Genomic DNA, 14,880 nt, shown 5'->3' on the forward strand with positions numbered 1-14,880 from the left:
AGAAGTCAGTTATGTTAAAGGAAATGATTTTGAATTGTAGAATTAATTGTAGATAGCACTGATAGCAGCTATTCGCCTTATTCTATAATTAGTAAAAAAGTCAGTAACTTGACCTTAAATTCAACAATGATAATTAATTCTTTCTCTTTTTTGGAAATTTGGATGGTTATTAATTAATAGATTCAGCAGAGCTAGTCTTTTTTTTTGTTCAATTATGTATTAAAATATCTTGTGATCAATACATGTTTTGGCTGTAAGAGTCAATAATTACTTTCATACACTAGGAAGCTATCACTGAATTCTCGGTCTTTAGGTGAGAGCCGCGCCAAGTCGGTATTTACACTATGTACAAAACCAGACAATTTGCCCATTCCATGATGAGGAATCCTCAGTGCCTCATCATAGAATGTACATAACGTCTGGTTTTTACATAGTATAAACACCAACTTGTAACGGCTCTTACTGGATCAATGATAGCTAGCTACCTAGTCCCCTAGAGATTGCTGATGGTGTTTTATCAGTCTCGTTTTGTACATAGTGTAAATACCAACTGGACATGGCTCTGACTAAAGACCAAGAATTCAGTGATGTCATCGGCCACCTAAGCTACGAATGAAAACCAGGTAGCTAAATAAGATGGAGAGAATAGAGGAAAAAATTACAGCCATAAATTTTCAGTATCAAGTCTTGTATAATTCTGCTAGTATTATTTAATGTCTAATCGAAAACAATCAATAACAACAATTATTTATATCTTAAACAGAAATACATCAAATTTAAGTAGTATCAGTCAGGAAATTGTTGTGCACAGTCAAAGTTGCCTTAAAATGCATAAAACGGTATTATTTTGCATGCACTATGCAAAAATTAGGGAACAATAATGGTGCTTAAAAAAATAATCATTATTATATATTTTTTTTTGGAAATTGAATAAACAATTCAGTCAATATAGCTCCAACGAAAATGAAAGTAAACAAATTTTAAATGAGAATTGCACAAAATTTACGAACAAGTTTCAAGAAGTCTGCTTGTATTTACAATAAGTACAACTTATATTGGTTAATATTTACATTTCTTGATTACCACAGATAAAAACTATCTAAACAATATTCAAGTGTATACATCACAATTGATCACAATCAAACTTTAATTTACAACAAATCGGCAGTTAGTTTTGAACTTTGACAACGAAGAGATTCTATTATATTCCGTAATACTTTTAAATAAAATATATTTTCAACAAAACTGTGAACTATAACAATTGGTGGCCTAGATTAAGTTAATGCTACGTAATACTGTATCCATTCACTTGAGTCGAGTCTTCGATTCCTTTCTCTGTGGCATTTTCATCTTGTGGATTCTCACTCTGCTCGGTGTCTTCTTGTTCCTTCTTCTTCTTCACAACATCCACCAGATGTTTGTACCTTAACATGCACTCCTCCTAAACACAAAAAGTTAAATTTAAATGGGAATATATTTTTGATTTAACACAAAACAAACAGATTAATATTTACAACAGTTGAAATAAGGAATTGGCCTGGAATTGGTTACCAACTGATCAATACAACATATTTTCAGTCAGTTGAAAGGTTCCTAACTTTTGTTATTTATCTATTCAAGTACCAAATTGGGTTTTAGTAATTATAGTTTGTACAAATTGTAATTTGTAAGTTTACCAAACTGACAAGGCAACACTATATATCAGAAAAACTTGGAACTATGTCACAATGTGGCAGTTAAAATCAAACTTTTTTTTTTCAAAAAGGCTACATCTCAACATGTGGAGTGATCAACCGGAAACAGGGGGCAGTGGGTGTAGTGGTAAGAGCGGAGGTAGAAATAGCATTTTGTCTTTTGGACGTCCTGTCAAACCATAGATAGTACATAGATGAAACGTAGGTTAAAACAAGAGATAATAGTTAAGATGTTTGGTTACTTCTTGATAGTCAAAGTCAAAGTCCTTTATTCAACCAGATTAACAATACATTGCATTGGCCAAGTCAAGAGATTACATTTTTATGAAATTAATTAACTACTAAATACATTATATACAAATTGTTTTCTTTTATGTTTAATAAGGTTAAAGACTACCAGGAAATTCCCGGACGCTGTAGCAGACCTTATTTATCAACATGGACTTAACTAATTTCCTGAATTTTCCGATGTCCTGTTCGGCTTTCAAAGGGAGAGGGAGGTCATTAAAAAGTTTTACTGCATTGAAGTGGAAATTTTTCTGAAAGAAAGTGGTTGAGTGTCGTGGTACTGAATGATTGAAATTGTTGCGGAGACGATAACTATGGATACTTGGAGAGCTATATGATGATTGGTTTTTCTTGATAAATGATAATATTTCTAAAATGTAAATGGAAGGGAAAGTTAGAACTTTATGTGATCTGAAGACATCTCTGCAGGATTGACGACGGTGAAGGGAAAAAACAGTTCGGAGAGCCTTTTTTTGAAGCCTGAATATGAACTGAGTCCTTTGGCTTTCACACCCCCAGACAGGTACAGCATATGTCAGATAAGGATAAACTAGTCCATAGTAGGCTGTCAAGAGGACCTCACACGAAACAGTATGTTTAAGAGTGCGGAGCATGAAAATCCCAACAGATATCTTGTTTGAAACGTGATCGATATGCTTGTGAAATTTGAGGTTCTCGTCTAGAATACATTTATGTACATCTGGTGATAGTTCATTTATGTGAGTTTTCTGCATAAAGACTTGTTTAAAGAATTCTAAATCTGTTTAATCATAAAGCTAAATACAACCACAACAGTTCTACTAACTTTAGTTTTTCCCGGAACACACTTGGCAATCTTCTCCCAGCGGTCGCTAGCAGCACCTTTAGGGAACTTAGCCAGAGCTGCCTCCAGCGCCTTCTGTTGCACCTGTGACCAGGTTGAGCCTGTCTCCTGCTCCTTCACCTTGCCACCTTTGGTCTTCACCTTTTTAGGCTCCTCAGGTGGCTCCTCTTCTCCACCACTATCTTCCCCGGTCGCCTTCTGCTGGTAAACACTGAGATTAGATAACAGTATAAACATTGTTGGGTTTCAAGTCATCATAGACGAAAAAATTAAATATAGACTGACAGCAGTGCTGCGGTTGGCATCCACTGCTAGAAGTGCCGTGTATTTCGCCGCACACGGCTGCAGTATCAAGCGCTAGCGAGTTACAGACTTGAACTCACAGTGCAAAAAACACAAAAGTGATTAAAACCCAACAAAGGAATATCAGAAAACTAGAACATTGTCACCTGAGCCAGTTTCTTGAGTGTCTCGTCATCCAGTTTGTGTGCCATGTGAGCAACCTCGTGAGGTGTCCTGTTCATGGCCTCTCCGATCTTCTCCCAACGCTCCGTGCTGCCTGCTGGATGTTTGTTGACCAGCCTCGCCAGCTCCAGAAGGTCGTCGTCTGTCCACAGGCCTCCGACTATGACTGGTGGGGCTGAAGGGCGTTTAGGCACAGCGTTCGGCACCGTTCCGTTAGTCTGCTCTTCACTCAGCTCAGGCAACACAAATGTCTTGCGTTTCCTCGGAGCTCTCTCCCGCACTACTTCCACTTCCTCCTCTGATTCTTCTCTGGATCAAGATAAAAGAATTGTTTGGAAACTAAATTCGAGTGAAAAATATCCCAATATTTTTAGTTGAAATACAGGGTGACGATTAAGCCTGGAACCTATTTTCAAATTTTTAAACCACAATAGAAAAAATACCAAAGTTCACACGTGCTTACTGGTGATAGCATCTACCTGATTACCGACCGGATATTTGGGGGTCCAAGGATTCAGACAAAATTCTTAAATAGCAGCATAGGTCAAGTTTGGTATCATATTAAAGGTCTCTGTTAGTAAAATACAATGCCACAAATCAGAACCAAAACGGACAACCCCGTTTCAACAAAATTTCTTTAATCTGCCATTTTGAATGGCTGCCATTTTTGACTGGGTTGTCTGTTTGAGTTCAGATTTGCAGCATTGAATTCTACTAAAAAGGACCTTTAATGTGATGTGCATATCGAACTATGCTTACGTTTATGATTTTCATCCGACTTCTAGCAGGCATGTCACAGTACAGGGTGTTTCAAAAAGAATCATCCGATTTCATAGGCTTATTGATTTGAACACTAATAATCATATGGATATGAGGTTAATTTTACATTGAAGAGTAACTAATACAGTTTTTTTAAGTACCACATACAGGTGCTCAATATGCCCCCCTTTAAGCACGGGCCACACTAGGCTGATAGCCAACCTCTGGTGATCAGCGGCTGACATTGGCACCAACTAGCAACTGTGGTGTCAGCTGTGAATTTTGTGGTCACATTAAGCTGACAGTAGCGGCTTTTTTCAATTCGCCACTGATGCCAGCCTAGTGTGACCCGTGCTTTAGATGCACAGCATATGTCTACGTGATAATCAAATTCGTCCCACACCTTAGATAGCATATCTTGAGTGATGGTTTCTATGGCTGCTCTAATTCGGTTCTCCAGTTCACCCAATGTTTTTGGAAGCGGAGGGATGTAAACCATGTCTTTTACAAAACCCCACAAAAAAATCACAAAAGGTAAGGTCTGGTGACCTAGATAATGCAGTGATGTAACGTGGAATCGTTAGGTCGAGTACGAGTGATCCATCTCTGAGGAAGCCTACCATTTAAAAACTCTCTCACATGAACTTCCAGTATGGTGGGGCACCGTCCTGCTGGTATATGAAGTCATTTGAATCTGTTTCTAACTGAGGGCAGAGATAGTTTTCTAGTATATCGGATAAGTTGTACCCGTAACAGTGTTCTCAGTAGAGAAAAAGGACCATACACTTTATTCCGTGAGATGGCACACATCCTACACACACATTAACACACACACATTGACACATTAACTTTTGGGGAATCTCGCTCATGCTGTACAATATGGTGTGGTTGTTCAGTCCCCCATATTCTCACATTGTGGCGGTTAACTTTCTCACTCAAATGGAAAGCTGCCTCGTCACTAAACATATGCGTGATACCAAATCTCGATCATCGTCGACTACCATCTGGCTTTGAATAAACTCACAAAACCGAACACATCGTTCTATGTCACCTTCATGCAAAGCTTGTAATATTTGAGTCCTGTACGGTTTCAAATGTAAACGTTGGCGCAAAACACGACAGACAGATATAAAGGAATGTTCAGTTCCCTACTAGCTGGGCGAGTGGATTGTTGCGGGCTACGGACGAAACTCTGGCGAATGCGCTCCACATTTTCATTGGACACACGGGGACGACCTGATGATTTGTCTTTACAGAGACAGCCTGTGTCACTAAATTGTGTATACAATCTTCTGATTCTCTGAGCTGTAGGAAGATCAACACCATATGTACGAAATTCACGTTGCACGGAAACCACAGACTTGCATCTAGCAAAGCGTATAACACAAAAAGCTTTCTGTTGTACACACGCCATTTTGACAACTACTGAGCTAGGCGTTGACAGAAGCTACTGCAACCTGGCGGAAACCACATGAAACTCAAGAACTTCCTCTTTCTAACAGTATATTGTTCGATCAAATTGGATTTATAGATAAGCAGCTATGATTTTTCAAAATTGGATGTTTTTTTTTAAATACCCTGTATACTAAATTGTGACCGTTTTAGTTCGGGTTTGTGGCATTGTATTTTACTAACGGAGACCTTAAATTTCATACCAAACTCGACCCATGCTGCTATTTATGAATTTTGTCTGACTCCTTGTGGACCATCCCCCAAAGGGACAGATGTGTGCGTTACTATTACCAGTAAGCATGTAAGATCTTTGGTATTTTTTCTATTGTGGTTTAAAAATTTAAAAAAGAGGTTCCAGACTTTGTCACCCTGTATGTCTGCATTATTATATACACATAGTTTTTAAGAAAGGATTGTTAAATATATTTTTTTATGTTAAACCTTATATCTACAAACTTACTTACACACTAGGGAAGAAAAGGAATGGATACTATTCAACCCAAGAAAAGAGTTCCATGCAGTTGATATCACACAAGTATTTCAGTTCTCTAGGTAGTTTGAAAAGATACTTAATTTAAGGTCGGTAAGGTACAATATTTTGTACCTCGGTTCTGGGTAAAAAATCGGTATGGTACGCGGCTACCGGTATTTTTGCGGTTTTCTTCTCAGAATTGTATCTAAACCATTATTTTTAATTTTAATACATTGACATTACTATGAAAATGGATAGTATCCTACATTCATGGTTTTCTAACAACAATGTACCACACATTATTAAAACCTTTTACTATTCAAAGGATTGTGTCAAGAAAAAAATACAGTTAAGATAAATGCTTTATCTATTTTACTCTGAGATACTCTAAATGGCCATGATAAAGTGGTTTTAAAATTTGGATAAGAATTTTTAGGCATAAACAAACATGTTTGAAGCATTAATTTGACAAGATAATTTCACACAACTGGTAAATTAATTCCAACCAACACATGTCTAGTTGTTAAACTTTTAACTTTTTAAACCTTTAAAAACATATCAAAGCATTCAGTATGAAGACTGTGTAGTTTGCCAGCTGTTCACATTAAACAGACGACAATGAAACGCTGGAGGTTATATTAAAGTAATGACAATATTAAAGTAAGACGTGATTTGAGATTGAGCAGGCTTGCATAATGAAAAGGATTATGCAAACAACAACACTTGTGGTGCTTGTGGTTCATAAAATAAGATTGTAGATTAGTTACAAGTTTAATATGAAGCAATAAATAGTTTTTTATGGCAGTAGACAACGGCCAGCGGCAAATTGAATATTCACGAAAATACAGACCGAGCGGGAGATAAAAATTAACAGCCATCAGTAATAAATTATTTGTGTTACAACATTTTTGTTTGGGTATCATCTGCCTGGATCTCTTTTCTTGGGTAAGTGAATTGAGTTGTGTATCCATTTCTTCCTAAAGGCTTTCCTACCCCATGAGCTCTTTCATCCAAAAGCTTAAAAACTTAGTCTTTACCAATGATTAAAATACATTTTTTGCCACACTACACTGTTTAAATGGACTTTCCACGCAAGGATTTAGTCTGGAATACAGCTGTTTGCCGCCTGTACATTAAAATGCGATTACATTTTGTAGGAATGTACTGTAATGAATTTGACCGGACATCAGCTGATTGTATAATAAGCATATTATTAGTTATTAGCGTAATACACCTTTCTTCCCTGTAATATTATTCCCTGTTCTTTTCTGTAATACATTACAGCTAGTTATAAATAAATCATCAATGAAGGTCTAGTGAAATGTAAAAATCATATCAATTGATGAACTTTATTTTTGTTCAGAAATGTCTTTATAATAATAGCATTGACTATTGGATTAGAGTCAACATGTTAAACATAAAACACAAAACTTATTTTGTAAAGTACCCTAAAAAATACACACTTATCCACATGATTGTTATTGAACTTACAAATCATGTTTATATACAATTTTACCTCACTCATAAATTTTCATTTTTAACATTAAACTTAATTCTTCAGATAAAATCACAAACTTTGATGATAAATATTTAACATCCTTATGGTAGCAGGTGGTTACAAACGGAAACATAACCTCTCAGAGAAGTTATTAAATTGGTTGGAACATATTACCGATCTTGACAATTTTTTATTTTTAGGGCAATACGGTAATGAAAAAAAAACCTCACGCTTTAAATTTTTTTTACCGGAAATAAGAGTCTGGTAAACCCCTATTTTCCGGACTAGTAACGTAATATATTATTTTTGAACTGCAACCCTAAAAAAAATTAGAATGACAACAAAGCTAGAAATCTCTCCGTTTTATAGCAACTGACCGATTATTTTTTTTAAAGTAGGCCTAACTTAAAAACAAAATCAAATGAAGAATATCGTTACAAAACAGTTGATTTAGATCTACACTCACGGTTGTTGAAGCTCCTCCAGTTTCCGAAGCTGCCGTTCGCGCCACCAGTCACACACAGAGTGATACAGTAGTGGCGGCCCTGACACAAACAGGAACCACAGCCACCGGGGAATCTGGAAGGGCAGCGTGTCCTTCACACTGTGGATCATACAAGCTGATTAATTGCTACTCTTTGTTTGCTCGGAAATGTTATAATTAGCTTCCAACCTTGTACAGCAGTTAAGAGTATTTTGCTAAAGATTCTCACCTTCACCCAAACCCAAAAAACAACTCCCACAAACCCCAATAAATGTCATTACCGTCAACGTCACATCTGGTTTACTAGCCTACCTTTTATTTCTGACCACGACAAATGACCATAAAATACATTAGATGTACTTCTTCGCAATCAAGACTTGGGCCATATTGATACAGGATATGTTTAGCATTAGGGCCGGGCATAGAGTAAAGTGCTAGCTAAGTTTACTATAACTACAACTCCTAATAACAATCACAAATTATTCCCTAACATCTTTAGGTATTGGAGTTGTTTTAATCCTAAAATTCAAATACCAATCAAAAAAATTTTTTTTAGAGGAATATGTTTTTATAATACCACTAATTCCAGCACAAAGAAACTACACAGTTTTAGGCTATATCAATTTTTATCAACATTTTTAAGGTTCATAAAATCATGTAAGCATAGTATAAAATATGTGTGTACCACTATAGATAATATTAATATTTTAATAAAAGGGTTAAGCTACGTTGAAAGGGAATAGTGAACTATCTAAAACAATTTTCAGAAAAAACTTAACCTGTTAATGTTTTTTGCATTTTAACAAGTCAGAAAATAAAATCAAGTTTGCTGGTTGAACAGTAAGCTGGCAGCCTCAAGAAAAGGTCTGAAGATTGAGATTGTACAACAGACAATAGTAGTAAAGAAACTAGCAATACACTAGGCACATAGGAGAGTTTTGAACATAATCATTTATTTGAATCAGATCTACATCACATCATTGAGAAGTGAATGTAAAGTGCATCAATCCTAAAAATAATTGTCAACCGTTTGACGTTTGATCAACAAATGTTCCTAAATTACCTTGGCTTCACTAGAACTGAGTCAAGCTCTTCAAGAAGAGATGATGTGGCTGCCTCTCCTTTCACTCTTTTCAATTTCTTAAGTTTCTTACTTTTTGAATTCACGTAATCCTCCTGAAATTAAAATGTTAATTACTATTTTGGAGGAAAACATTGTAGACTAACTAATTTTTGATGGTACAATAATTAAATCATCACAATTAATTTATATATAACAACAGTTTTTTTGCTTTTCAAATAGTCTGACCACAATTAAAGAATATAGACCTTGCCTAAAAAAACTGCAGAAACTTAAACTTTGAAAATATGTAGATCAATGAATTTTGCCACGAAACGTGAGTAAAATATATCAGAAAAATTTAACCGTAAAAATGTACCAGGATTGCCTTCAAATCAGAAAATATTAAAAATCCTACCATGGTATGAGTGAAAAGTCAAATAGCACATCAGCTAACACATTACATGACATTAGCTTATGGAAGCTAAAACAAAAAATAGATTCTGTACCCATCTCAAGCGACCAATATAGTACAACTGTATATTGTTTTGGTATTCATTAACCGTCTATAATTATTGCTACATAATTATTAAAACTAATTAGGCCTATTGTTTTCTGTAGGATTTTTTTTATTATTTTACAGTAGGCCTACTGTTTGTGTGTGTTTTTGTGATTTTCAAGCTTTGGCTTGTCTGATGAAATTGCTATGTTTTAGGTACTAACTACTTTTTCACCTGAGGACAGAATCATATTCTAGATCCCAAAAACTTTTTAAAAGTAATTTTGGCTGGAAAATGTATGTAACAGTCCATTAAAAAATAAAAATAGGTATCCCTACTTACAACGGTAAGTTTCTTTTCAAAATAGTTTGCCCAACCGTAAAGGTACTGGCCGATGGAGAAAATAACAAACAGAATAACAGACATCTCCAATAGTCCCATCTTGCGAACCCTCCTGTAGTAATAGATCGCTTGCTTCCAGTCTGGCAAACCGTTCTCCAGCACATTGTCATAGTACTTCCGTTTATTCTTGTCTTTTAATATGTCATGCACTGCTACTAGCTGAAAATCATGAAAGAAACATACATTATTTACTGCTGGATATATATTTATTTTTAAAATATTACTGGATATTTAGCAGGAATTTATCAGCTGATAAAGTAGTATTTTACAACTTAATACTATGCAAAGCCTTTAACAATATCTTTAATATTTTCCAAATTATTTTGAAATAACACAAATACACAAATAGGTGTAGCAATTAAAATAGATTAACATATAAATTAATGTATTTTGTAAAAAAAGTTGATCAAACAAGACAGTTTCCAGTGCAAACTAAAGGTCCGTATGCGAGTAAAAGCCGATCACAGGGACAACAAATTTAATTTTCAAATACTTGAATGATTGGAGCAAATGGTAATGAAGAAGAATAAGTAGGCCAGGTGTTATGGCTTGTCCAATTCTGTTTATATATATAAGTGTTTCATTTTAACCGGTAAGAACAGCTTAAATTTTCATCGCTTTTTTTTTAAGAGGATAACCACCTGTCGAAATTGAACTTCTGCATCAGGAGCATCGTTTTTGTCAGGATGCAAAACCAGTGACAACTTTCTAAACGCTTTCTTGATGGCTGAACTATCAGCATCCTGTAACAAACAAACAATGATTAACAAAACCCTGTAGAAACAGAAACCCACCACATTTTCATCATGAATCTGCTTAGATACCAACAAAGCACCAAACCTGTCTGGCACTGTGCAAAAAAAAAAAAATAACAGAAAAATAGGACTTTCTCAAAAATGGCCTGGATAATTATGATAATTTTTAAATTCAATGTCCTTTAAATTCTGAACAAAATGGTACAAACCCCATTGCTGTAAAAATTACAGTTTAAAAGTTTTTGTAACTTATGTTAAAAAAAACTTTTAACATAAAAAAATCTCACACAATAACAAAAATCGGATCTTAGCAAAAAAGCCGGTTTTGATTAAAATCAATGTTTTAAGATAGGTCCTTATAATTCCAAACAAAGTAGTGCAACACCCCATTGCTCTAATAATTACGGTTTAAAAGTTATTGCAGCTTCCCTATAAATATAGTTTCATAGTTACTCCCACCGCTTACCAATGAGGTTGTTGACAAGCTTATGGGAGAAAGTGTGTCAGATTGCTGATACTGTTTATCTTGAAAATTATGTCATGGTGACCAACAAACCCATTTAAGGCCCATGTCAAATGAAAAAAAAAATTCACATAGAGAAAAGCCCTTTAGTCTAATTTTTACTTTTTTTTTACCATTTCAGATTAATACCTTTTCATTCATAGTTGATTACTATAATTGTGCTAAATTTCATGCGGATCGCTTCAGCTGATCAGGATGAGTATTTGTAAAACAACAGAAGTAGTGTAGTGCAAGAGCTTTGCTCGCTCTGCTCTACCTAGGCCTACTGTAATTTTCTAAAGGAAAATTGGCTAAAAAAATTTACAAAAGACAGGTGTATTAGAGTCAAACTAATAAAATAGGTAACTTAACCTACAATCTGACAGTAGGTAGAATAACCAATATAGTTAATAAACTTACTCGTGGAACACTTAGGAGTTCGTAGAAATTTTTGCTAATGCCGACTTCTTCCACAACATCAAACACTTCAAGTTCATCTGCATCCCAGGCCAAGGCTGATGAGACAAGCCATATCATCAACAAGAATATTGAACCTTTCATTATTTTTTCAAATTGTCATACGTTAAATGCAAAGGTTTCCTGTAAAATCAATACATCTGTTAGAAAACTTCCCTTTCCCTAATAACAAAGTGATGTAAGTAAGCAAGTACAACTGTTAAAAGGAAACATCAGATCTGTGTACCTGCAAGAAATGTGTATAGGCCTAGTCCTAATAAGAGGAGTATTTGTACCTTGTTTCAGGGGGTGAGGAGAGAGTTCTCCTGCAAACAATTAGGTAAAAGTTTCCTCTCCATACACACAGCTTGATTTCATCAAAAACTTTCATCCAATACATTAATATATCGTAGGTTCTCTGCAGAACTGTTCCCGCCAGAACCTGGTGTATGTTCAGCTTTTTACATTTACTTGTTGAGATAAAAACAAGCACTTTGGAACTTTTGAGAGAAACGACTATTACATCCTGAAAATCGTGTTTGAACATTGCAAAAAGCAATAGGAATCAATGATTTTTGGGGCTTGAAAATTTTCATTTTTTACTTTTTATGTGTTTTTCTTATTATTTGGTCAATTTTAAACACTTTTTTGGCAAATGCCGTTTTTACCCAGAAAACCAGGTTTGAAAAATCTTAAAGAATAGTAAAGTGCCAAAAATTACCCATTTTTGGGTAAATCAAATTAAATACCTATTTCATTATCTAACTTAAACTTAGTTTAACCTAACTTAACCTAACGTGATGTAGTAGATGACTACAGCTGTTTCGTGCCGCTGGGGCACATCTTCAGGTTGAGCATTAAGATGATGAAGCTGTCATCCGTGGATGAGTTTGTCAAAATAAATAATTACACAAAATACACGGTACGAAAACATATAAAAACACGTATTTACAAACTTGGCCAAGTGACAAAAACGCGATACAGGCGCCGGTGAATGTTGCGTCATGACTGCTGGCGTGTGTCCAGCAAGTTTGTAAATACGTGTTTTTAAATGTTTTCGTACCGTGTATTTTGTGTAATTATTTATTTTGACGGATGACAGCCTCATCATCTTAACGTTCGACCTGAAGATGTGCCCCAGCGGCACGAAACAGCTGTAGTCATCTACTACATCACGGATTGTTTGACGCGAAAGGTAACTTAAACCATTTTATATTGCAATTTTCGATCCAGAGGCTAACCCATCATGAACTAATATAGAATGATGCCTTCTAGCAGATCTTGAATAAATTGACTTGCCTACAATGTTAAATATGTAGATCTGGCGGGAGGTAATGTGAAATATGACAAATATCTAAATCTAGGCAAGGATAGTTACAAATCAATTTATTCAAAAATTACAAAACAAAACTTGTTACAGTCTTTCATTTTAATGAATCGACAACACATATGTGATGTGCTTTTGTCATGACTCAATACACTGCTGTGTTGAGGTTGACGCCAGGAGATAGAGAAGAAACTCAACCCAGAGAGTAATAAAAACCTTAAAAACTCAACCTATACTTGTGGTAGCAAATCTGTGCAGTGTTTTAAAAGTCACTGCACGAAATTAAGTTACCGTATTGCTCAAAATTACTGGACTTTTTTGTAAGTAGATAACTAAAATATTTTCAGGCGCATAGATTTTACGGAAATGAGACTAAACCAGTACGATTCCCCGGAAATGTCGGAACCCCGGAAAATGGACGGAATGAGAACGAATTCCCCAGACATTGGCAAATCCTCCACCTTGAAAAGCAGTTGTGTTTTCGATAGATTATTGCCATCTAAACACCATCTAGGTTATAACTTGCAGACCAACACAGTCCCTAGTGAACAGCTGTTAAAAGGCTTGACTGTCAAGTGTCAAAACTATAATAAAGAAAGCTCCAATAAAGTTAATTCATTGTGAATGATGGACCTCACTAGAAGAAAAATATGATTAGGCCTATAATGAAAACGGACCAAATCATTCATATACCACAGTAATTACTTGGGAAATAAAAACTATGTTAAAAGAAGGAGATGGAGAACAATTGTAGAAAGTATGCCTAATGATAACATTAAAGGCTTCACTTACTGCACTTACCTACCTTTCAAAAAGTATAATTGTTAAATAAAACACTACCATGCAAGTAATAGATTGAGGAACTTTTTACTACTTAAACTTTAACAGAACATGGTAATTAGGGTTATGTATATTGTGTGTAGTTGTGTACGTCAAGTGTAAACATATGGTCGATTGATTGATTCGACTCTACTCCGACTGGTCTGGCTTTGGCAGATCCGTAGAGCACGATTTGTTTATCAGGATTAATTTTGCCAACAGTGTCATTTGGAGGCTTCTGATTGAAGGTATAATAATGAAGGTTTACTAATCGAAAAATTAGTTCTGTTCATTAAATAAAATTATAAATGCCTCAAATTCAATTTAATATGTTTTAAGTTATGAAATTAAACTGTCATAACCTAACCAAACTAACCAGACTTGCTGATAATGAAAAATCTAATGAATGTTTAATCGAAAAAACAGTTCTGTTCATAAAATAAAACTATAAATGGCTCAAATTCAATTTTATAATGTTTTAATTATAAATTTAAAATGTCATGACCTAACCAAACTTGCTGATAATGAAAAAAATCCTAGACAAAAAGTTAGTGCTGCCGGAATAATTCCAACCCGGCCCTCCCGCTTATGAGCCTAGCGCTGCAGCGCGGGCAGCGCAACACTACGTTCTGGCCCAGCACTCTATCAAGGCCACACTAGAAAAACTCTATCCACTATAATGCCACCGCCACCGAGGCCGATGACGCCTTGGATGACAGCAACGTGTCAGTATCGTTCCGGTAATGGTGTTCCCTCAGCAAATCAGAAGCCTACAAATGACACTGTTGGCAAAATTAGTCCTGAAATAAAAATTCAGCAACCGCAGATGGCAAGGCTGGCAGAACGTAGAGACTTTTTTTACGAACGGCCTTTTCATAGTCGAATTTCTACGCTGTACTTTATACTTATATTTTATACTTTATACTTTTCAATGAAATATTTTTATACAGTCAAAACTTTGACATATAATGATACAACACACAATGAACAATGTATTATATCGATAGTTACAATCGACAAGTTTCGCCTTCTGCGTATATTATGTTAAAAGTGTTAAGTTTAAAATACTATTTTTGCGAAGGGTTTATAATTTAACCCCCAAGAGGAATGGAGATGCAATCCAC

General features: G+C 35.3%; 1 protein-coding gene across 2 annotated transcripts; it reads right to left on the bottom strand.

The window, feature by feature from the left end:
* Positions 1-679: 679 nt before the first annotated feature.
* Positions 680-13,861, bottom strand: LOC128986153 (uncharacterized protein F54F2.9-like). 2 transcript variants are annotated; one of them, XM_054406324.1, is made up of 9 exons: positions 13,743-13,861; positions 11,575-11,754; positions 10,539-10,640; positions 9,838-10,056; positions 8,999-9,111; positions 7,918-8,055; positions 3,255-3,579; positions 2,788-3,003; positions 680-1,441 (listed from the first exon to the last, which is right to left on the bottom strand). In XM_054406324.1, exons 2-9 carry the CDS (start codon positions 11,713-11,715, stop codon positions 1,286-1,288), a joined length of 1,410 nt encoding a protein of 469 aa, XP_054262299.1. In that variant the 5' UTR covers positions 11,716-11,754; positions 13,743-13,861; the 3' UTR covers positions 680-1,285. The 2 variants fall into 2 exon arrangements, with proteins under 2 accessions (XP_054262299.1, XP_054262300.1); XM_054406325.1 differs by having other exon boundaries at positions 13,739-13,833.
* Positions 13,862-14,880: the final 1,019 nt, after the last annotated feature.

Source organism: Macrosteles quadrilineatus, unplaced genomic scaffold (assembly GCF_028750875.1).
Source record: "Macrosteles quadrilineatus isolate MER2022 unplaced genomic scaffold, UCM_ALF_1.0 Scaffold_2__2_contigs__length_208266976, whole genome shotgun sequence".
NCBI lineage: Eukaryota > Metazoa > Arthropoda > Insecta > Hemiptera > Cicadellidae > Macrosteles > Macrosteles quadrilineatus.

Coding starts and splice junctions, on each gene's coding strand:
- LOC128986153 (XM_054406324.1), bottom strand. CDS start 11,715: ATGAAAGGTTCAATATTCTTGTTGATGATATGGCTTGTCTCATCAGCC. Junction 8,056..8,998: donor TCAGTTCTAGTGAAGCCAAG/GTAATTTAGGAA, acceptor TATGATCCACAG/TGTGAAGGACACGCTGCCCT. Junction 3,580..7,917: donor CTGGAGGAGCTTCAACAACC/GTGAGTGTAGAT, acceptor ATCTTGATCCAG/AGAAGAATCAGAGGAGGAAG.